This window comes from Diplotaxodon limnothrissa, linkage group LG17 (genome assembly GCF_057381915.1).
Source record: "Diplotaxodon limnothrissa isolate DT_005_m linkage group LG17, D_limnothrissa_male_GT1.1, whole genome shotgun sequence".
NCBI lineage: Eukaryota > Metazoa > Chordata > Actinopteri > Cichliformes > Cichlidae > Diplotaxodon > Diplotaxodon limnothrissa.
In genome coordinates, this window is record NC_140612.1 from 29,621,073 (window position 1) to 29,646,634 (window position 25,562).

The 25,562-nt window shown below is 41.9% G+C and overlaps 1 protein-coding gene across 1 annotated transcript in view; it reads right to left on the reverse strand.

The window, feature by feature from the left end:
• Positions 1-5,536, reverse strand: part of sema3aa (sema domain, immunoglobulin domain (Ig), short basic domain, secreted, (semaphorin) 3Aa) — a 37,627-nt gene extending 32,091 nt beyond the window's left edge. Inside the window, exon 1 of the mRNA XM_085376823.1 lies at positions 4,927-5,536. Within this exon, the coding sequence (XP_085232949.1) occupies positions 4,927-5,032 (106 nt within the window). The 5' untranslated portion in view covers positions 5,033-5,536. The remainder of the gene's footprint in view (positions 1-4,926) is intronic.
• Between the last annotated feature and the right edge of the window lie 20,026 nt (positions 5,537-25,562).

Consider the following 25,562-nt stretch of genomic DNA (forward strand, 5'->3'; position numbering starts at 1 on the left):
CGCTGACGCTCCCTTCTATTGTGACATTTGAGTGCACATGCAGATTATTTTATTATGACAATTTAAAAAAGAAAATAGCTGATTAAAAATGGAAGCGATGGGAAGAAGACACATGCAACGGATGCTCATAGAAGTTGCAAATTACACAAAGGGTTCTACTGTCTTCCTCCTGCATTATATTCTTATATGCCACAGCATGAGATCAGCTGGTGCGGTATAAAAGCTCAGTGAAAACAGATTTGCTTTTTTTTCATGGATTTGATGAATGGATTTTTGTTTTTGTTTCCCAAGTGGAGCTGGGTATCTGTGGGGCAATGAGTGTCACATAAATACACACATATGCACAAATTCATTCTGCCATCTTTAAACTTGTGGACTCGGGGTGGTGGGAGCTCACCAAACTCTGTGGTCAGGTTTGTGAGTCAGGGGAAGGAAAAGTAATATATTCCGATGTAACACAGGGGCATAGTTGAAAACCAAACCAGTGCAAAACATTGGTTTATACTATTGGAATGTGGCTGTGTGGGAGAAAAGATGAGGGCAGTTCAGTGTGTGTGGGTGTGTGTGTGTCCAAAAAGAGTTGAAAAGAAGGATAGCCAAAAGATATGTATCAAGTGAGCTGCAATCAAAGAGACGGGAAAAGGAGACGAACATAAAAAAAAATATTATAAACACACACACAGAGCTTGCTTGAAGATTGTACTTAAGGTCTGCGGTGTTGTGGTTCCTCAACTGAAGCGACTGAGCCGCAGGAGAGGGAGGAGGGTTAGGGAGAAAAGGACGATGAAAAAGAGAGAAAGAGAGAGACGAAGGCAGGCATCTCCAAAGTTGCCGCGTTGTACGAACACCTTATAATTATCTACATCCGCTCTGTCAGCCCCAGCCCGCAAGAACGGACAGATACAGCAGAGAGAAGCTGAGAGCGAGACACCCAGATGCTCATTCACATATCAAAGAATAAATAGAAAAAACACACAGTGACGAACCCAACGCACATGCAAACACCCGCAAACATACAAACAGGCACATATTTTCACAGGCGAGCAGGCACGCCCACACACAAGCACACATGGACGCACAGACAGGCTTATTATGGGGGCTGAGTCCAGACTGACTGCGTCGAGTGCGGTTCCACACCAAGTGTCTATTTTGAAGGGTTGTGAGCCAACTCCAGATTCCCCGGCTCCTCATCAGCTCCACCCATCGAGCCAGCGTGGGGCGTCTGCGACGGCGCTGAGAGGTCATACCTAGGCTCCATAATCAAACACACTGAAAGTATTTATCAGGTTGTTTGATGGGACATTTTAAAGTTTTTAAGTCTCGCTTTTCATTTCATTATAAGACCGACACACTGGGTCTTGGTGGGAGTTTCACAGAAAGGCCCCTCATGCTGCATGCACCTCAGATGACCTTTAGGGGTCAGTCTTCCTCCTGATGGCACAGTAAGGGAGAGTGCTGTACATCGATTGTTCAGGAATGTGTGTGCAGGTATGCATTGATCCATGGGAGTGTACCCGTGTTTTCTCCTTGTAATTCGCATGCATGACGTATTGCAGTGGTGCAACAGGACTGTGGAGCAGTCGCAGTTCACTCTAAAGTGATGATTTCCACATGTGTTGCTCAAAAACTCAAGGTGGTAATGACTCACTTTGAGTAACAAGTCGGCCTTTTGCTTTAAAACATTACACACACAGCGTTAAATTCTTCTTCACGCAAGCAGAACTGTGATGAGATGGTATCAACACGTGCCACAAATTTAAGCAAGATCATTTGAACTTGGACTTGAGTTTCACCTTACGCCTTCCTTGCTTGTGTTACTACTTCAAGGCGACGTAAGTAAGCGCTATTTCAGTCTCAAGGAGACTAGAAAATCATTAACTCTTTTGATCAGCGTCCCGTCCCCGCAGAGCACGATCCCTTTTTTGCTGAACGTCTAACTGACCCCACAGGGAAATCATTTACTCCGTGCTTGCCCTGCCAGCCGTCCCATGAGAGGTCATTTTATCTACCTGTCTCCCATTTCTCAGTCGCTCTCCGTCACAAACTGCTCACTCTGCAATCTTCCGCCCGTCCTTTCCAGAAGAAGAAAATCGCTCCGTCTTGTGTGACTATCGGCCCCTGGAGGCGTGTCATCAGTGCTCATTTGAGAATGATTTCATGGGCCCCTGCTCACATGCTCTGTGTTTATATGACTGCCACAAATAACAAACCTTGCTAGTTCTTGTGGCCGTCCTATGCCTGGGAGTCTCTCCTTCACTCTCGGCTCTCGTGCTGGACTTTTTGCTCGGTGCTTGCCCGAGTGTCCTTCCCGGGAGCTTTCCTCCTTGCTGTTTATTTGACTTAATTACGAAGCTGGATTTGCATGGGGAGAAGGGATGAGCGACACCTCACTCGAAGCCCGGCCTCCCATCCTTTTGCGTCATCAACTGTACGCCTGCCAGCTCTTCCTTCATTAAACGCGAATCTCATCTCCTCCACCATTTCTACCAGCGTCCTCCCTTTCCTCCCTCCATCCGTCACAATGTGGGTGTGAACTGCGAATTGTCTCCTGACAGACATCAAGAGAGCCATCAAACACCTGTGGGCCCGAGACACAGGCGCAGATGCTGGCGAGCGGTGACACACAAAGAGAGCGGCGCACGATACGCTCTCATGCCTTTACACCCCACGCCCGCTCGCGCTGTGACATGCACAACGGCGCAAGCCAACAGCAGAATGCAATCACGCATAATTATAGAAACACTGATGCAACGGCACAATAAAAGAAACTTATCTGTGAGCTCATGCATATGCGCGCGGGCACATGCACATGCACACAACCAGGTGTCTAATTATATGGGGACACGCAAGACCTGACACATTTGCGCCACACACACATACTCGCATGCAGAGACACCACTTACAGTCTAAGGGGAGGAAATCACAAGAGAGGGTGTTGAGTTCTCACACCAAGATGTGGCAAGAACATTCGCACACATACATAAACAACAAAGCTTTGATGCACTTTTAGCGCAACAAAGAAAAAAGAAAGAAATCCATAAAAGTACGTCTAGCGTGACAGGCTTCCCGAGCAGACCTGCTCTCACTCGTCCATCACTCACACAGTCAGTCAATACAGACTTTGATGGTTGATGACATATCTCTTGTCTAGTGCTGTTGTCAGAAACATGTTCACTTGTCAGACTGAACAGTGAAGAGGATCACAAAAAGGGGGCAGGAGGGAACTATATTCACATTCTTTAAACAGATGGCTGGGTAAAGAAGGGATGACATCGTCTCATCATGCCTAGAGGCTTGGCTTCGTGTGAACTGAAGAGATGGAGCCCAGGGGATACATGACTTGCAGCAGGTGAGTTCAAGAATGATGCTTTCCAGATTTATTCAGCTCATGTGGAAAATGCATGTCATCACCCTTTGAATTCCCGTATGATGATGGCTTTATTTTTCTTTTTTAGAATTTTAAATACTATTTCACACAGATTTTATTTTGGATTCAAAACACATACAATCATACACATTTGGAAGTTGAAAGGGTGATAAATGAAAATATACTACTCCCAAATTACAACGTGCATGTCATACGGCAGGCCTCTAAACATAAGTTATAGTAAAGGTTTTGTCTAAAGATAGAGAATGAATTTGTGACAAACATCATATTCACCCTCCTCAAGCCCGAAATGTGATTTTCCCTCAACTTGGACTGAAATCATGTGAGGAGCAAAAGCTCTGGGTGACAGTCGCGTACTTTTCAACCGCACGCTCGTGTTTTCGGCTGCAACCCGACGGCAAATCAGCCTGTTCGTAAATTTTCAGAGGGCACGTCTTACGAGGGAAACGGGACGAAAATAAAGAATTGAGAGACCACACTCCCAGGCATATACTTTCGGTCATGTTTTAGGACAAAGAACCACAATAGCCTTCCCTCACTGACATTAAAAAGCAAAAGAAAAAAAAAATGCCAAAAATGTTGCCAGTTATTTCTAGCTGCGATGAAAAGTCTGCTATTACAAAGAGCCTGATTTAGTGTAGGGTGTGAGAGAGGAGACGAGACACAGAAAGAGAGAGAGAGAAAGAGGGAGGAGGAGAGGAAGAACCGGCGCTCCGCAGTCTCCCCTCAAAATAACACACAAGGAGAGAGAATAACATGTTTGCTATATACGTCAAAAACTTACACGTGCACGATGTAAAACAAACAAAAAAAGGAAGATGAAAAAAAGGAGAACACTAATAAATGTCTCTTTTACCATTAATGTATGCTCTAGTGCAAAAGGTGATTTAATACACACACACACACACACACTCCAACTGTTGGATCCGTACAGGATACAGTAATGTGAAGTAGAGAAATCTACCTGGCCCCATAAAGAGGGGCTCTGTGTCACAACCAAAGCAGATCTCCTCCTTTTTTTCAGGAGTTTTTGGGACAGAAGCCATTAAAACAGAGGCTCTACTGCCCGTGCAGAGCACTTAACAGGGCTGTACAGTACTAGCACAAGGGGACAGCACAAGGGAAAATTGGTACAGGGGCCAATATATACATTTAACTTCAGGCAAGAGCCGTTCGCAGCATATGGAACCAATTTGACTATTTGTAAGTGGGATAGTGACAGACAGAACCGGCCAGAAAGAAGGGGTGAGTTAATGGGAGTGAGGAAGACAGTAGGTTAAGGAGAGAGTCAGATCATGTATGCTGACCAAGAGGGAGAAAGAGTGAATGAGACAGACACAGAGGCAGAAATAGATCCACAGAAATAGAGGAGGAAAAAGCCATACTCAACATGAGGAAGAATAGATGAAAAGCAAAGCATAAAAGAGAACCCATGGGCAAGAAAAATAAACTGGACAGGCTAGTGTTGGCTAAAAGCGCCAGCTACTACGGTGAGCCTATATAACCTGGAGCCAGGGGAGAATGGAGAATGGGCTTACCCTTGTATGACAGCTTTAGTCTGGGTACGTTGTGCTTTGGATTAACTCCTCTTCCCGGCTGCACCGCCCCACACAGCAGCACTACAATCCCAAGAAGGTATTCCATGGTGCTGGAGTGCTGCTGGCTGGCCTCCAGACCAGGGGGGCACTCACAGCCCGACCAGTGCCCTGAGAAGAGTGCCTTCCACTGGGGTACACCAAGCTTGGAGAGTCCCTACACTCAAGCCCTGAAAGTAGAGATTCCAGGGAGAGGGGTGAAAAATCCTGGTTGCGCTCCCCAGCTCAGAGTGCAGACTGTGGAGGGGGACTTCTGTAGTGTGAAGTCGGTAGTGGTGGTGGGGTGCTGCTCACATGGCTCCCCGTGTGGAGGTCCAGGCAAGATAGTCCCCCGGGGTGATCTGTCCTCCCCCAGGTGAAGGCGCAGCAGCGCTTCAGCTTGGTGCGATTTAGAGGAGAGGTAGATGCTGTGCAAAGGTAAATCAGAACACTTATCCACAACAGTAAGGCTATCCTGTCCTAGAGATTAAAAAAAAAAAATAGATATCTCTTTCTGCCTTCTTCTCTTTGAGCAGACACTCACAGCAACCCTCTAATCCTTGTGTGCAGCTCCACCAGACTGCGAGAGAGAGAGAGAGAGAGAAAGAGAGAGAGAGCTACACCATCCACAGAAGGGGAGGGGAGGGGAGGGGAAGGAGAGCGGCGAGAAAGAGAGCGACAGGGAGAGAGAGGAGAGAGAGAGAGAGGAGGGCGCTATGACTTGAAAGAAATGATGAAGCCAGTGTAGTGGATAGAACTATTGTGAATGGTTAGGTTTTTATAGTTTCCAGTCATCCCTCCCCATTTCCTGTTTTTTTCCTTTTGTTTTATCATTCGTCATCAGTTCCTCTCTAATGCTATTCTAACGACTTATTTTAAAACTCATACGCTTTCAGTTTTTCACCCAGTCTTTCTCTCTGGCCACGTACAGTAACTCACAGCTTGATCTCAGGTTGTAACGATTAACAAGGAGAGTAAATACTTGCACACAAAACAGCTTGACTTTAATTTAAAAACTCCAAATAAATACAACTGACAGAGCCGACATTTTTTTAAATGAATACATTAATTTACTTATTAATTAAAAATTTTTTTTTAAAAGAATACTTTACATAAAGGTCTTAGACATGAAATACATTATTGTCTACGTGTTTATGTTCTCGGTTGAAATCTGGAAATTGTAATTATAATAATAATTTAAAAAGTTAATCATTGGCTCAATTTTTAAGTGAAACAGTGAAAAAAGGCACCTTTTATTAAATTATTGTTTACGTAATGTGTGATTTATTTTGTTTGTTTTTTAGGCTGACAGACATCATACACATGTTTATGATTTTTTGCGATCTTCTAACACATTTTATATCTTTTATTGCAGCTGTTTCAGGGTGCCGTCAGGATGTGTGATTATACGCCCAATAAAAATCCCCAAAACACACCGTTTTCCTGTTCTTTTTTTGGTTAGCACTGTTTCCTCGCAGCAAGGAGGTCCTGGGTTCAAATCCACCGGTCGACTGGGGACTGTCTTGGTGGAGTTTGCATGTTCTTCACCCCACGGCTGTGTGGATTTTCTCCGGGTACTCCAGCCTCCTCCACAGTCCAAAGCCATGGATGGGGTTGGCGATTCTAAATTGGCCGCAGGTGTAAATGTTAGCCCTTTGACCTGTCCAGGCTGTATCCTGCTTCTTAGCCTACGGTAGCACTTATGCAACCCTGAAATGGACAAGCAGAATAAGAACAAGCAGAACCTAACCAATAATATGGGTGGAATTAAATACATAAAAGGAGAAAGTCTGATAAAAAGTCTTGCATTATTTTATTCAAGGTGAAACTTTTGACTTTTTTTTTTTAGGTTTTTATTTATTTTATCATTTTTTTTAATTTGAAACTTTCAGTATGAAGATGGTGGTGCTAGAAAAAGTACCGACATGTGAGTCTCAATTCCTTAATAACAATATTATATTCATGCTTGGCCTAAAATGTGATTTCTGTCTGATATACTTCTTTGAATTTTGAATTGCAATATTTTAAATAAATGTTTCCATGCACACGGAGAATGTAGCGCTCCAGTGTGTTTTCGACTTATCCAGATGAAACCTCATTGTTAAAGGGAACACATGCTGGTAGTTAACCTGTATAGTCTGAGAGGGATCCTGTCTCTGCTAAAGTCATTCACATCAGCGAGGCAGGTCAACAACACCCCCCTCCTCTTAACCCCCGCCGGCCCCTGGAGGTGCTGGTGTGTGTAAGAAAGAGGGGGCACCTCCTGTTTCCTCTGAGGGGTGACATAGCAGTGGTGAGGTGATAAAAGCTTTGATAAACAGGAGTGCTGATGTGTCAACTCACACACCTCAAGACACTAAAGGAAAACAACCTGAGAACTGGGCCGGTGAGTGTGTTGTAGTATGAGGGCACCCCTATACGCCAGCGCTCCCACCAGTGTGTTTGTGTTTTGAGGCTTTTGTTGCTGTATCATACAGCATATCTGATCTGTGTATCTGTTTGTCTGGAAGATTTTAGCATAAGCTTTGATATCAGTTGCCCCCCTCCAAACAAAAAGTTTTGTTTGTGATATCTGCCTCTTTCAAGAAGGTTATTTCCAGTTTATTACAACTTGTATTACATTTTTGGAGTTTCAAACATCTTCTATTTACTAAAGTATTCTTTAAGCGAGTGGTTCTGAAGGTGGAGCCAAAAACCCCTCGCTGAGGAGTGTTTTAACATAAACAGACTGGGTAGAAAAAGTTCAAAACACATCTTGTACCTTTGTGGCAATATAAACTCAAATATGACACCGCATGCTCCACAGGTGAAAAAGGTTTTTGTAAAGCAAATAGCTCTGTCATCAAAAGGTTAGCTACAGAGGTCAAGAAATGCAGCAGCATATAAGAGTTTAAATAAAACCTAGTTGAGGCTTAGTTAAGTTTTCTAGAAGAGGAGATGGAGGAAAACTGTTGAACTATGATAGATGGTGTGCCGTGTCAGGTGGGCTATTAAGAACAATTCAAATCTTAATAACATAACATAAAATGTTTTACAAAATCAGGCTTAATGATAATCTTGATCCTCTGACCTGTCTGATATTTAAACCTCGGGGTTATTGGTCTTCTTCAAGCTCCAATATTACCACAACTTTAACAGTTTAATTAATTAAAGCTATGGCGATAAGCAGTTTTCCTTAAAACCCCTCCCCTTTTATGATGCTCAGAGAACTGACCTGTTGATTTAAATTATAAAGTTATTTATTTTTTGTACATTTACAGTCCTTATTTCTGTCTTAGTGGGTGTAACTGAATCTTGATGCGCATCCTTGTTCCATTATGCATTCACTTCCACCATCGTGGTGTCCCTGGCTTCGTATCTCATCACCCCTTTAGTCCAAACAGCCTTTTTAGCTGTTTACCCACAACAAAAAGATGTGTGGACAGACACGTGAAAGTACCCTCTCCCGTCTCACTCAGCCAGTCTCCATCGACCTCGGCCTCTCTCCTCTGCCCCGATCCGCCACCTTCCTTCCATTTATCTGCATTAGGCAAACTAATAGCGGCGCAGCTACCTGCATCGATCCTCACCCCTGGAGTGACGCCTTTATGGGTTGCCCTTTAGGGAGTGCAGCAACAGTCTGACCTATCGTTGCGGATCTATTTGCGACACCCCCCTGGCACGCCGGCAGCCGGAGCGGCCCTGAGTAATGACGGCTTAATAAATGGTGACACGCCGTTGGCGGCAGAATGAGATGCCCATTGACAAGGAGCTTCCACAGGCTTTCAGCGCCTGACGGTAAAAATAGAAGAGGACACGAGACACCCTGCTTATGAGGACACAGCAGATAGGAGAGCGGCGTCAGGCGGGTCTGTGTGTGCGGCGAGTGTCAATGTGCTGTTACTGATATGACGGTGTATCTTCATCCGGCGGTATGGAAACCGCTGTTAATGCCTTGTGTGCGCGTTAGAGAAAATGATTATGGTAAGATGATGCCAGATGTCTGTTTTAAAGAGAACATCGGAAATGTCCCACCCAGTACTTCGCGCACACCGCCCTCTGACCTCTTCTCTTCTTTAGCACACACCTAAAACCTTCCTGCTCATATCCTAACTGACCCCAAGTTCCTGAGGCCATTGCCACTGGGAGCAACACCGCAAAACTCCTCGCTGTCCCGATAAATGACATTTCAAGTTCAAGGTACGGCCAGCCATCATTTCCTTGATACTGCCGGGGTTCCTCTTCTTGTTCACTTCCTATTCCCAAACACCCACACCCACTCTATGTTAACAAAGGTCACACAGCAGCCCCTTACTCAGCAAATGGCATATCCAGGAAATGAGAGGAAAAGGTCAGGATAGATAGGAGGAAGGATAGAGGAAGAACAGTAGTATGTCGTGGGAGTTATGAGAGCGGCATCTCCTTGCGTGCGTGTGTTGGAGAACAGCTAACCAAGGGCCTAATGTTGCTTATTTGGCAAGCAAAAGAAGGATACTAAGGTCAGTGTGGTGTTTTTCATATACGCACATATGTGCGTGGGACGGGCAGGAAAGAGGTGATCGTGTAACACCTTAAAAGATACAGTAACTTGACAAGTTGAGAAAGGAAACTGTAAAATATCAGCTATAGTAATCATGACAGTATTTACTGCAAAGGGAAGGAGAAGGAAAGAGTAAGTTAAGACTGATTACTTTGCAACTGCGTGCCTTTCCATCACACACATTTTGTTGTGAAAAAGGAAAATCCCTTTATATGTCACCACCAGTTGCGCGAATGCTATGTCACAATTAAGCATTTGCCTGAGCATGTAGCAGTGTATGGGAAAGCAAGCAAAAAAACCAAAACATCTGTGTGGACAATCATCATTGGAACGCGGTAAATGTATATTTCTCTGTCAGAAGTTTACAAAGAGCTATATATCAAAGTAGATGAAGCCTGAAAGTATTTTTCCGTAACCATGTGAAAGTGTTTTAATATTAGGGTCTCTAATAATTCTAAAATCCAGAGAAACAGAGAATTTTTGAAGAAAAAGCAGCTGAAGTGGGACAGAAATAAGCCATTATGTGACCCCTTGCTAAGCCTTTTAAAAGGAAAAATTAAAAAAATATAAATAAATCACAAAACATATAAAATCATCCTCTTAATTTACTGGCTCTCCAGTCAACACCTGTTTCTGCTCTCACATGCTCTTTTGGCTCTGCTCTTTTACTCGTCAAACAAAGTGGTGGTTTCATTAAAAATCAATTCTAGAGCTCATTAACAATGCTTCCTCTACCCCAGAAGAGCCTCCAACTCTGGTGGAGGGAAATGGGAGGTTTCCCTCCATTTCATCGCATCTCAAAAGGTCAGAGGTCGTCCTTCAGGTTTACAATGTGGGTCACGCAACCCCATCGTGTGCATGACAGAACTTGGGTAATCTCTTTTAGCGAGAAGCTCCGCCGACGCAAACTAACACGCGGTTTCGCGTGGTGTTTCCGCATCCACTCAAGACAAGGACGGGAATCGGAGCGCAAATAAACAAAAGTGGAACCACATTGCACGAGGGGAAAGCTGTAACATCTGTTGCAGTGAGGGAGGGATGGATGAAGGCAAGCTGTTGGGTGTATTTATTCGTCGCTGATACATTTCAATCCATCTTCTGGTCTCCTGTGGAGCTCTGACTCACACAGATGTGTCCACCCCATACATCTGATGACGGTGGTACGAGGGATATCAGGAATCGTTTACAGGAAGGAAGGAAATTTGACTGAAGTGTCACACTGATTCATAAAAAACGGGATTATTTCCTGCGCAATACTGCTGACGTTCACATGGGAGGGGGAGATGTGGAGGAGTTGTTTTCGCTGACATTAACAGGCTTGCACTTGTTGAGCCACAATTTGATGATGTCACAAGTGTAATCTGTCCTTCTCTGTAACTTCAGGTCGACTTAAAAGAAAAAAAGAATTATGTTTAGTTATTGAGCAACCTTCAGCTCTGGGGTGAAAGACTTCTTGCAACTTGGTTGGTTCCAGAGAAAGCTCATCATGCAGCATCACTGATGCGGAAAAGACCAATAGAAACCTTAAAGCGAGGGGGGAGTGGACTAATCCAGGACCTAAAGGATTCCTTTAAATTGTATGTATATGTAAATGCAAAACACTCGCATTTCTGAATGAGGGTTTGTTGGGGGAGGACTTAAGTCTGCAGTTGGGCTGAGACAACAGCGTAGTAGCTCATTATTCCCTGTGTGTAGTTAAATCAGGGAGCTTATAGGCCTCTAAGAACTCTCTCACCCCTTCCTCCCATCTCCACCCAGAGTCAAAGTGAATAGGGGCTGTGACAGATCTCCTCAAAGAGCATTAACTTCTCTTCTAGGTCGGTGAAAATAAACTGAGTGGCAAGAATTTTGTGCGGAAGTAACGATGACACAAAAAGCATCAGAGGGGAACCCTGTTCATGCCGTGTCGGCTCAGAGATTAAGTTTGATCCTAATAGCATTTGTTTTGCCATCTGTTAATAAAGTTTGACATTTGGTTAGACAAATCAAATGTCTAAAACTGTTATCTGGCTTTAATCATCACAGCATATGTGTGTATGTTTGCAACAGGTGGGCCAATCTGATTGAAACTTTCCACGGACATCCTCACACATACAGTGACTATTAACATCTATACCTTTGTTTTTTAATCATTTATTATAACTCACAATTTTTTTTGAGTTTTTTAAATACATAATGTTTATTTTTGCATTGCTGTTTTTGTTTCATGTGTCACGTTCTCAACGTACGTCGCCCGTATGTAATCTAACACTCACTAAAATTTGTATCCGTGACGGAATTATGTTTGAGTCGCCACTAAATACAGAATGGAAAATTTGTGCCGCAAGGCGGATATGCCTAATTTAAAACATTAGCACACACAGAGGCGACTGTGCAGCTTACAGGTTTTGCCTTTAGCTTTTACACGACATGTTTCCCCAACTGTAGTGCAAAGTAAAAGGAGGCTAAAGTTACACAGTTCTGGCCTTGTTCACGTGATGGAAATCTGAAATAAGCTTTTTGCCTTTTGATAAAGAGAGACTCGAAGACTGAAATACTTATAAAGACAAGTTGTCTTATCTGTCATGGTCACAGAATGCAGTCAGAACACTGTGTAATAAAAGATAATATGTGTTATATCTGAAAGATTACATGGAGACAGAATAAAAAAATCTGGAGCCTTCACTTTATTAAGGTCATCTTGACACAGACGAGAAGAAGAATCTTAAAATTGTCCATCACATGCAATAATCAGGTTAAAAAAAACCCAAACAATCTGTGTAGTAGATATCTTTAAACTTTAATAGCAACAACTTGCCTTTCTTATAAGACTCACATGTACAGTTTTGCTTCACTGTACTGGAGTTTCAGCTTTTACAAGCAGGTTTAAAAAAAACTGCTCTAACATCTTTCTGTTCCTGAAACTAAAGTTATTGTTTTTAAAATAATACTACACATTTTTTACAGCTGGCACTAATACCTTCAAATAACGACAGCTCAAAATAATATGACAAATATATGACATCATCAGTATCCGACCAAACAAACAGACAAAGATGTCAAATATAATTTTAAATCTAACTTGTCTGCATCTTCAACTAACTGTTATTTTGATTCAAAATTACTCTGAAACTGTGCAACTAATTTGGTAAAGTGAAAATTTTCTTCTTATTATTAATATTGTTATTATTATATTATATTATATTAATGTTTTTTTCTTTTTTACATTTTTTTGGCAATAATTTTATTATTTATTATTTATTTTTTCACTGGATAATAATAATTCATTGGATAAAAATAATAATGACAAGGAATACAAACCCTTGACAACCAACACAGCCTCTAAAGAGCATTTTAAAAATGATTTTTAACTTTTTAATGTTTCGTCAGGAGTTGATAACTAAAAGTTGTCAGTATTTTTTTTCCAAGCTTGGATAATTTGGGAGGTCTGAATTAAAAAAGAGAGCATTAAGTGGAACATTCTTGCATACCAAATTTAAGGATCATCAAAAATTTGATTTCCATACTAGATCGGTTGAGTTCTGGTTAAGAATAACCCCCTTTCTGCTGCTATTGACCAACAGGGTGCTGGTGAAAACTATGCTACTACTGGGCAAAGACAAAGGTGGGTAAGAAGTGAGTGTAGAGGCTTTATATGTAGGGACTGTGACTGCTTTAAGGGGAGAAGAAAGAAGAGCACAGAGAAGGTTAATTGATGAGGTGAAAGGACGACATGCAGAAAGTTGGCTGACAGAAACGGATGCAAAGGACAGGGTGAGAGGGAGGCAAATGGTCTGCTCTGGCGACCCTTAATAGGCAGCAGACGAAAAAAGAAGAGGATGAAGATGAGTCATAACTGCTATTTACTTTCACACTCAGTATGTAGCAACAAAATGCCAAACAGATGCCCAAACACACAACCTAACTCTGGAATGCTGTTGGCTCCCATCGTGTTTCATCCATATCAAGTTAGGTAACAACATCTATACCAACTAACATCATCTCCAAGCATAAACAGCTTGTATATCCATGTCTGTGTCACACAATCCAAGAATGTGACTGTAATGACGAATAAGGCCTACATTTGCGTTTTTTTAGCTGCTTCATAATTTATTCTGTCAGGAAGAAATTCTTTTAGTATTTTATCCGTCTTCGTCTGCAGGGCCGACAGAGCCGGAACAGTGACACAGCACTCCATCCCGCTCTTCTATTAAATATTTACACGCTTGTGAAACATATAAAACTAACCGCCGGCGCTCGCATTACTGCGCAGCAGAGGAGTCAGATTTAATATGGCTCACATTCGCTTCCAAGAATATGTGTGTTAAACGAGGAGAGCCGGAGAGACATACAGACACACAGAGACACCAACTGAGTTCGTCCTGCTGAGCGAGTGGTCAAATGGGAGTTCTCTTGTTTTTTAAGTCAACCTGAAGCGTGAAATCCCACAGCGCCCCTTAAACTTATATCTTTATGTAAAATGTCTCAACCTATTTTATTTATGACATATCTGACTTATTCACTAGAGCATGTTTGAGAAAGTTAGCCGAGGGATTCTGGCTGGCACAGAGTTTCCGCTTCCACCATTAATGCGTTTTTATTTCTAAAGTGAAAGAACTAAATCAAAACAAAACGTCATTAATGTTAGTATTTGAGCCTGGCAGACATAACTAATTGAATTACTTGTCAGTGTTAAGAAGATTGATTAATGAAGTCTTACTTTCCAGGAATAACATTAGAGTCGCAAAGTCTGATTTCGTTAAATTGGCCCTTTTAAGACATATGCACTGTTTACAGTTTATGCATGTGACTGCATCCATCACATTAATGAAGCATAGATAAGTAAAGGACACTGATACTTTTCTTCTCAATGTGGAATTATTTTCTGGCACTGAATGTTAGATTTTGTACAGTGTTATTGCTTAAAATAATCAAATCCTTTGGAAAGTTGGGAAACTGAGCAAAGTCCATTTTCAGCAGTAGGAGATGCAGCTCTTGCCAGTTCGGTGTGCATAACTAATATATTGCGCGAACGCTACAATAAATCACTGCTCTCAGGGAGTAATAAGTAAAGTGATAACATTCCATTTAAACGAACAAATGAGAAGTATAATATACCTTGAGAAGTAAGGCCAGCATTGATCACTACCATATGATTGCAGTTAAAGCTATCTGAAAGTAAAATTGTGCATTTTTGAGCTTGCTTGCCAAATGTCTCCCTTTCGTATAATAGATGCCTTGTGCCATGTGGGCGATTCAGCCACCACATATTTCCCCACTTTGCAACAGCTGTGTGAACAGCCTCACACATCCTCACCAAGGGAAAAGTGCGCTGCGTTTTATCAAGAGAAACAAAACTAATCACAAGTACACCACCGTTCTGTCAGAGCGGCTAAACTTTTTCACCTCTCATCATCATTTGTCTTACCTTCAGATAAAAAACCATACTCCTAACCAGAGCTCTAGACCCTTGTTTTTAACCTTTTAACCGTAATTACCTTTTCTTATTTATTGTCTCAGCCTTCTCCCAAAACCATTAGCGCAGTATTATCAGGTCAGCTTTATCAAGGCTCATAGCGCAGCCTGGGGAACTCCAGGAAACCTTTGTTCCTCATTCAGTGAGTGTGTGTGTGTGTGTGTGTGTGTGTGTGTGGGGGGGGGGGGGGGGGGGTTCACGTCTGTCACCTTTAACTTTTTTATGAGACCTCGTGTCATGTAACCTTGAGAACAAAACTGTCATGTACTCCCATTCATTACAGGGCAGACAAAGTCCTGGTATTCTGCTAGCTTTACAGCATTCATATAGAGCCCTGGGTGAACACAAACCATCTGTGTAAACACAGACTTCTGACAGGCCTTCATGGTGAGCGATGAGTCCCACCTGTACAAAAGCACAATGCCTCTGGAAAAATCTCCCAGGCTTTCTTAGCGGTTATGTTCTCATAAAAGTCACACATGCACAATCATGCATACTCTTACTTTAAACCTGAGAGAGGTCATTCGTGATAAGAGCAGTGACTGAAATGACTCACTCCAATTTGACAAGGCATAATTGAAGGACAGCCTGCCACGTTAATGAATGATATATCCTGCCATCTCCGTTCTCTCTAGCGCAATCATCCACTCACAAATTGATGCTTCACATTTGCCGTCCCTTAGACACCTTGTAAATCAAGTATAATTGACAGACAGAAGTGATGAAATGCAAAGCGGTACAACTAAATGACTCCATCAGAGCAGCTCCATTAAAACCTCCTAGGTGACCAATTATCTTTCACTCTTTCTTGGCACATAGGCGCATTCTAAACAGAAAACTGTTGGCTGCACACGAAAGTGTAGAGCAAGTTTGATGCGGTATGCAGATACGAAAGTGCTGTTTGAAAAAAGGTAATGCTAGAGCAAATATTTAATGAGTGAGGATTTCTAACCAGCTACAATTATTCATACTACATTAAAAATACCTTTCATAAGATGCGTACTTCCAAATCTGTCAATTCCTGCAGCAGAAAACTTTGGTCACACCTCTGGATTTTAAATATGAAGCCAGTGCTTTAAGTTAAAATCAGCAGTTGAGCCACTTGGACTGGTTTAAAGATGAGCATTTTAAATCCTTGTGATGATGTGATGAATCTGTTTAATCACTCATTAGGATTAGGATTTGTATTTGGACAGCTGGGTTCTCACCACTGACTGTATAAAAAATGAAATGGATACAGCTTTCAGGTCTGAACATTGACGCCAGTAAAGAAGTGACCACCTGCATTTGTTTTAATGGCCGCTGGGGGTGAAAGCTGTGGTTCTAAAAACTTCTGGTCCCATTTTTGCACACGGGTGACTGCTAACCATGTTATGTTAACTTGCTTGCTGGGCGTGTGACGATCATGTTGACAATGGCAAGTCACGTGAATAAGGCCCTGGTCACACGAGCCTGCAAACCAGTCCAGTCTGGTAAACACCAGTCACTGTCACCAGTCATAGTCTTTCCCGTACAATATGAAGTGCCTTAGGCGACTGTGGTTGTGATTTGGTGCTACATAAATAAAATTAAACTAAATTGAATTGATTGGCAAACATATAACAGTTTTATGACTTGATCTCTATAAACACTTTCATAATTTTATCGTCTCAATCTCTCATTTTGGATAATATTGAATAAAAAATTATGTCTATTTGGTAAATCTCAGTCAGGAGGATTATTTAGCCTATGCTCATTGACTAGTGACTTGTGACTGACAGGTCGTGAGCCTATGAACACAGTTAGACACTCCTCTCTCATTAAATTCAGTTTCAAAATGTTCACCCTGGCTTCACAACAGGATTTCACAAACTAATAGGTGACATCACTGTAGCCACACTATGGACTAATGTATTAAGCCACACCTCTAATCTTTGAATTCAGGTGATTTCAGTCCATTTGCCACAGGGGTATAAAATAGGGCACCTGGCCATGCAGTCTCCAATTACACACATTTACTTGCTGAGCTCCAAACCTCCTTTGACATTAACATCAGCATGAACAAAATGTGCTGGGAGATTCATGGCATGGGTTTCCATGGCCGAGCAGCTCCTTTAGATGTAAAGTGTAGTTAATCCAGTACTTTTGTCCACATAATGTGTGTCTTTTATATAATGGCAGCTGTGTATACTTCAACCACAGGTGGCTGCCGACATTTGCTGTCTGTTAGGTGCCACTTCAGTTAATTTGATCCACTGAACTGAAGTTTTCAATGACGTCTGAGATGTTGATACAAATTATGTGACTATAATATCACAAGCTATTACCTTGCTTGTTCTAAAAACCTGTCCAGTATTTAGGCAAAGTCTAAAGCAGCTTCTTCCTTTTTGCCTTTCCTCACAGGAAAAGACTGTCAAGATGGCTCACTGTTGGTCAAAAGTCAGAATTAGCATAACAGAAAAAAAAGATATTTTTATTTCGACAAAAAAAAAAAAAAAGTCTCTTGAGAGTTCTCTTAAAGTATTCACCAGCATCTGTCAGAATCCATTTTTCCAAAAGAAAAAAGTCACTACTTATCTCCTCATCATCCACACACTTCAGTCCTTTAATGTATGTAAAGGAATACCTTCCTCGAACTACTTTTCCTGACAGACTGCAGACCGAGACCCATTCTCAACTTAGACTATTAAACCACAGAGATGGATTCAAAGGACCATCCAGAGGATGATTAGGTTTCATTATGGCAAATGAAACACCCCATTACTCTTTACTATCTTATAATAAATGTCTTTAAAGAATTTCTTTGTGACTTTGAAAAAAACAAAAGACTGTCCAGAGATCAGGAGGAATGACCATGATGCTGGCTCCTCAAGTGACCAAAAAAAGCAAGAAATAAAAAGACGGAGAATGAGAGGAAGAAGACAAAGAATCACGAAGGTCAGCTATTTGTGTGTTTACAACAAGCCCTATTTAAAATAAATAAGTCAGTGTGTCATTGGTATGTTCTCTTTGACCGGAACAACACAGTCCATCTGGGACATGAGCGAAAATATCTCAAGCTCAAGCATAAAGGACCAGCTTGAACAGTCTTCTATCTGGGAAATTAGGAGAGAAAGCAGACACACAATCAATTCACAGGACAAATGACGAGTTGTGGTTTGTTCCACTACTCAGTGTCGCAAACAGGAACCTTATTTCCCCTGTTAAAGTGCTGATAATGCACAGCCGACCGTCATCTAATACCAACTTGTGCCACGTCTAAAACAACTCACAGCACACACAGCGCATTCTGTTTGGACAGTTCCCTGGAAATTTTGTTATCGCTGCATGTCCAGAAATGAATGGAGGGAGGGTGGACAGTGGGTGGACGATGGAGGGTTTGTGGGGGTGGAGACTTGTTGGAAATATTAGTGGATGGTAGCCCCCCAGCTGAGGCTGTCTGGCAAGGGATCAGTCTCATTCCTCTTCAGTCAAAGGCTCCTTTTCTCTGACCCGACAGTCCCGATGTTTCGGAGAACTGATGCGAGAAATGCAGCTTTAAAAACAGCCTCTGGTCCTGCTGGTGAGAACTGGGCAAAGCTCGCTAACACACACACACATAACTGCATCATGCACGGGCATGCATACAAGACTCAGTGTACTCTAGCCATCTTGCACTTCAGTAGGAAGAGCCAGCATAATACTGTACATAAGTAAGGGGCTGTGTGTGTGCGGTGGGGTGTTGGTTCTTGATAAAAAGAAAAGATTAAGATGATATGGATATACTGAGTGTCAGAAACAGCTGTATTGCATATGTTTTGGCGCCGAGTCATCCCTTTGAACTACAGCCTTTGTCATGACTGTAAAATAAGATGTAGAAGACTGACAGTTTAAGAGACCACATCACTCACCTGAGCGATGAATGGAGCATAATGGTATATTGTTCAAATTAGCACGGCTTTTATTTAGCTAGAGTCGCAATTTAAAAATACCCCGAAGCCTGAAGTCTATTCAGAGCTTCATATGCACAACTCATTGATAAAGCTGCATTCGATCCAACTTTTTTCTTTTTTCTTTTTGCACAGTTGTCTGCTTCCAAATGGAGCAAAGACAAAACAAAAAACAGAAAGAAAACTTTCGTGCAGGCACAAAAAGCTGTGCCAACATACAAGTTTCCAGGCTGGTGCCACTGTGGTTCACCAGTCACCTCAGGCACAGAAACTCATCACATCCTGTTTTTCCTGTGCCAGCTAGGTCGGACAATAGCAACGCATCACTCGTCCCCGTGTTTTTCTTCAGGGTGGATTCTCGTTGGATGATAGATGGAGCAGTGTCCTCCTGTTTCCCTCTGATGTTTGGGATCTGGATTATCCCTGAGCTCAGTGTGGTTGTTTTGGGTGGATTCTGCTCTAATCTCGTGTGCTTCTGTCACACTGCGATGAAAGACAGCCTGTTGGTATTGGCTTAATTCTGAGGCTGACTCACAGGCACAGGTGCACCGTGAGAGAGAGAGAGAGAGAGAAAATTCACACTACTGGGCGCTGAGTCTTACAGTACATTTGCATCATCAATAATATTTACTCTGAAATCAAACTGTACCAAAATAATATGGTGTTCGTCCAAAAGAAATTAAAAACAATTAGCTGTGTGGGGATTTCTGTGAACACTTCATTCACCCTAAAACCATAAAACATACCCATATGAACCTGATTTTGCAATAACTAGACAGTTTCCTGTGTTGTGCTTATCCCCTCCCTAATCCTTTAAAAGGGTACAGGTTTTTAACACAAACAAGTCATTGCATTCTTTGTCGTGGGATGTTGAACAGCTGAAAAGTTTAACCTCGTCAGCTAAGCTATTAATGATTAACACGACTATATGTTCAATATAAGAGATCACCTTAGAAAAACAGCTGTCAGAGCAAATATGAAGACAAAGCCTACATCTCAAAACAAGACATGCCCTCTGACAACATGCCTGCCCTTTGAGTCATCTATTATAATCCGCACGCACCAACACTGTAGAATCATGCTATGTAATCTCTGCAGCAAGGACATGTCCAAAAACACCTGCGTGCCACAGGTGTGTTTGAATGTTTTAGAGAGTCAGCAGCCTCTTCTTGACTACTCTTCTTGCATTTCGTTCAAAGACTTGAATCAAACCACCCACAACATGCAACTTTGCTCCCAAAGGCCAGAAGGCAGAATAAATGAAATGTTTAAAGTTTCCAGGCCTGTAAAGATAATTTACCCAGTCTAATTTTGGCATTCTTTAAGGTTTTTCTTCGGGTGAATTAATTACCATTATAAATAATTAAGTAAAGAGGAGTTTGGCTGTTTGTTGGCTATATAAAATGTGGTAGTTACAACACAAACCCCCCATCATGCTGCTACACAGCATGAGGCCTCTTATCCTACCCAGACAACTCCTTTATTTTACACTTGACCAAGAACCAACATGTTTTGATTTCAGCGATTAAACAATAGCATTTAAAACATACATGTATTCATGTCAGGGTGGGCGAGTCTTCTTATTTGGCTGTCTACCTGCTGGGCTGTGATGAGTAAACAGCAGTTCTGATGGCGGTTGGTGGTCTAGAGTCTTCAGGGTTTACTGGGGATTCGTTCCTCTGGGGAGCAGTCCTGAAGAAGAGGGGATTACCTCAATCCTCTCTCCCTGCTTCACCCCTTCCAAATCGACACTTCAGATTCAAACAAAGGCCCAGGGACTGTGGGCCTCAGGCCCCTGGCGTGCTGCTAATCCCATTCCAGCTGGACAACAATCCGTCTGGCTGGTGGCCCCTGCAGGGCTGTAAGCTCCTAGTAAGAGGCTTGAAGGAGAAGTCAGACAGCTCGTCAAGGATGAGGACTTAATTAGGCATGCAAAGTCAACCTGGCTAATTGAAAAGATTCGACCAGAGTTCCGCCACAGGAACACAAGAGTGGGAGAGAGCATTTTTTGGAGTTTTTCTGTATTGTACAAAGTGTTTTGTTGCCAAGCACAGAAAAATGCCAAGGATGAGCTACCCCATACTGATTCAAAGTTGGCAACATGCAAAAAGGGCCTGTTTGTAAGGTTAATTGGGCTGGACAAAGTGTTGAGATAAACTATGGAACAACATGTCTTGAGGTTTTTTTTGGATCTGTGCTTAATCTTTCATGACTGGCTTTATTGGAGGGGTCAGAAGTGTAGTTCTGGAAAGGATTGTACAAGCTGGTGCTATTGAACGACTCAAGCATAGGAAAAATAGGGTGTGCTCGACAGTATGTGACTTTCTTCCCATTTGCCTACACGGCGGGAACGTATGTGCGCATTTGTCAGTTCACTGTGTTCACCATGACTATGTGTGCGCCAATAAACTCTCAAGTGTGCTTGGAGGAAAAACGAGTCACTCTGGTAGGTTTGTGTACCCAGGCTGAGCTGATGTCAAAACTCAGTCAGCACTCAGCGGACAGACAAAGCACACACACCTCGGCGAAATAAAACAGAAACTCTCTTGACCCCGTCTTTCTTTCCACTCTCCATCAACACTCTGTTTAAGCATGCCATCATCGCTCCGGCATAATGTGTTTAGAAATGTTGCACTCCCTCAACCTCTCCGACTCTGTAATGCATTTTGCTACACGACCCCCATCTCTCTTATCCATAATGTGTTTGAATACGCCACCTCTCCCCAAACACTGTGTTTAAAGAATGCCACACTCTGCCTCTCAGGCTCAATCACTGCAACGTGTTGGAGAGCGCAGGCTACCTCTCTCTTTGTGTAATTTGTTTGACGACGCTAGCCTCTTCGACGCCTCTTACACCTAATGTGTTTGAGCATTCACAGAATCGCAGAATCACATACACCCACATGGACACATGTACAGAGCAACACACATACATTGGGATGATTTTTTGCTCTGAGCACACAACCGATTAAGCTGGATGCAGAGAAAATAACTAATTCATGAGGCGAGGCAGCAGCCAATTCTGCCAGCATTTATTACACATTATTGTAAGACCAGGGCTTGAATAGATAAAATATACTGAATATATATATAAATAAAAATGTATTTTAATGCATCATTGAGGCTGGTTGTGAGGTAGGACATTTATTATTTTAGTAGCATGGCTCTGTAGAAGGCAATATTGGTGTGTTGCTTTTGTCCAGAGTGAAATATTTTATTTTATTTTTACTTGCTAAATACGGGACAGATTTGACTGGGGAAAAGAAAGGGGAGAAAGAAAGAGGGCAAGAAAAACAGCAGGGAAGAGGGACGGGGATAAAGGGCAAAAAACAAAAACCAACAAAATAAGCAGACAAAAAATACATATATCAATCACCTGGATCACCTGTTGAGAAAGAAAAAAGAGATAACAAGCAGAAGAAAAAAAAGAGCAACATAATAAACAACATCATGATGATCTATGGGAATATAACAGTAAATACTAAATATTAAACATTATTGTGCAGCACGTAAGATCAACAGCGCACAGTGTGCTTTGAGGTAGGAGCCAAAAAGGGTGTAGTTTGTGTGTGTGTGTGAGCACCCGTGTGTACACCTGTGAGCATGAGCGCGCTTGTATTAAAAAGGTTCCTTCATGTAATGATCTGCTAGAGGGTGTGGGGAGCCACTGCCCCGTCCTCTAGGGCATGAAGCAGGTATGGAGGAGATCAAAACTCCAGACATCCAGAGGCCCCCAGAACACAACAGACCAAGGAAGACCAACAGAGGGGCAGCCGTGCCACTATCCCAGAAAGAGCTGAGGAGAGCCCCAGAAGAGGGGTCACTCAGCAGCCGCGGAGCAGAAGCCATGGGGGGGGGGGGGGGGGGGGGGTTGCAGTGACATGCTTGTGAGCTCCGCCGGCAGCTAGCTGTGCCAGAGTGACCGAGCCCCAGGCCGAGAGGCTGAGGGCACCTCCACCCCCTAGTAGCTAGCAGGCTAATCCTCGATAATGAACATTACTAGTGCTATAATTTAGCTTGCTAGTACTACTCAAAATCATGCGGTGCAAACACTAGCAGAAAAAAATATTTGCAGCTCTATATCGACTCTTAAATACTTGTTGTCTATTAATCACCTACAGCTGAAGTGTGGTGGGATGAAAAGGGCAAAGAACCCAGAACTACGTTTTTATAAGGGGCTGAAAAGAAAAACTGAGCGGATACAGCTTTTGAGACATCTGCAAGAAAAATGGAAAGATTGTGAGATTCTGACACCTACACACACACACAGTATGTGTAGGTGAACAGAAAGCCTTTTGTCACTGTCAGATGTCCAAGTATCAGTTTTAGGCTAATTTATTTCTGTAAGTTGAGCTAAAGCTTTATCACAGATTCAAACTTCTATCAACAGGAATATTAATCTATGAGAAGTACGTAAAGTAAATCTTTTTAGTTACAGCTACAGGATTGTGCAAACTTCTAATTCCCTTTTTTATGGTCTTGAGCAATAGCTCTCCAGGCTTTCTGAAGGCCTTCTAAAGTTTTTCTTTGGACATTGGCTTTTTCTTTCATTTTCAGTCAGGTCTTTGTATCTGACCATTTTTAGAGGGGTTTTTTTCTCTGTTAGTTAAACCACTTAACGCTGACCTATCAATTATTAAAGCAGAAAAAGCACTTAACTCAACGAATAAACCAGTATTGTGCCCACACATTACCAAAAACTTGACAAAGAACCAATTTTAAATTGTAAATTTAGTATTGTTTCACATTTGAGGAAACTGGACAAGAGGGTAAACCTGCCAAAGCTTTTAAGATAAAGATAATTTAAAAAATATCCAAGAAGATGAACAGGGTCATGTCCTTAACAAATACAGAAAAATGTAGCAAAGAGCAGACACATCTGGTGCATCTGGTCCTTCAGTAGATCCAACTACTGTTCACTGAAGCCTCATCAAAAATGGTCTCAGTGGAAGGATGGCTGTCAAGAAGCCATTCTTAAGGAAGGGAAATGACAAAAAGGCTTATGTATGCCAAATTACACGTCAATCCAAACTGGAAATTTTGGGCTAGAATTGTTCTCAGTATGTTCTGAAAGAACGTGATTTGGGTCTGCATTTCATCCACTAGTGTTGGAAATTTTGTCAACGGTGACGGAATTATGAATGCAGCAAAGTACCGTCAAATTTTGATCCACCAAGCAATATATTTGGAAAGTGTCTGATTAGCAACAGCTTTATTTTTCAGCATAGCCACTGCCAACGTAGTGAACACATACCTGGACAAAAAAAGCACGCAGTGGAACATTTCAGTCATGTATTGGGCTCTCCAGAGCCCAGATTTCAACAATATTGAAGCAATGTGAGATGATCTTGACAGAGAACGGGAAAAAAAGTCAGCCAACGTCCAAAAATGAGCTTTGAGTCTCATTAAATGGGGCTGGAGAACTATTCCTGAAGAATACTTAAAGAAATGACTAAAAAGTTGAACAAAGAGACTTCAGGCTATGTTGAAGAATAACAGTGATCATGCTAAATATTGACTTTCAAGCTTGTTAAAATTGCACAAACAATATTTTTGCCTTATATACTGTATTTACGCATGAGGTGAGCTGTAAGATTGACCCAAACAGAAGGCAAACCATTTATGTGTCTGATACTCAAAAAGAGAGTCCAAAAAAGAGCAAACAGAAGTCCAAATAATCACTGAGGTACATGGAAGGGAAACCGTGGGGGAGCTAAGCAGACAGGAATATAGTATCTTGTTACAACAGAGGTCAGAGGGAGACTGGCACTATATATACACAACAAGGGAAGTGGAAACAGGTGGGTAATGTGAAACAATTGAAACTAATCAAAGTAATGAAACCCAAGAAATCAAACTAAATGGAGGCAAATGGCTGTCAAAATAAAATAAGAAGAAACTATAACTGAAAAATGGAGATACAGAGATAAGAATCAGTAACACTGAACAAAAGTGAACTAGACACAGGGTAACAAGATAAGATAAAATACGATAACCTTTATTAGTCCCACACGTGGGAAATTTGTTTTGTTACAGCAGAAAGTGGACAGTGCAAAGTTACATAGCAAAAATGAGAAAAATGATAATGAATAATGAAACAGAGGGTGGCACTAAAGATTCAAAATACTTGAGGAATAAATTATGATAAAAATGTAAATAATAACTAAACTTCAAACTCATAATATTCAATAATAAACAAGAATTTTAGAAGTCATTGATTAGCGGCAAATTTGAATGCAGCATTATCATTCTTTAGAGAAAAGGAAAAATGGTTTGCTCAGTTTGTGAAATCAAGTGTCAGCAATTCATTCTTTCCTCCTTTATCTAAACTAAAACGTTTCTTTGCCCTAATTATTCAGTGTCTCAGCATGTCCTCTTTATTCTCCTCTAATAATTTCACTTGGATCAACATATTTCTTACTTCTAGGCTCCTACGACTCTCAAAGTAAAACCCGCATTGACCCAGAGCTGTGGAAACCAATCACCCACAGCTATGATGCTAATGGTCTTCATGGGGCGATGGTACTGTGCACAATGCAGTCATAAGGGATTAGAGCAGCTCTCTGCACATGGACCCATCACTCATGGGTGAGGACAGCTGAGAGAAAAAGGGAGTTTCAACAGAAAATGATTTAACAACTTTGCATCTGCCTTGAATTCCATTTCTCTGTGTGATTGTGGATTTCCTGCACTGTGACTGTTAAGTAACCCCCCTCCC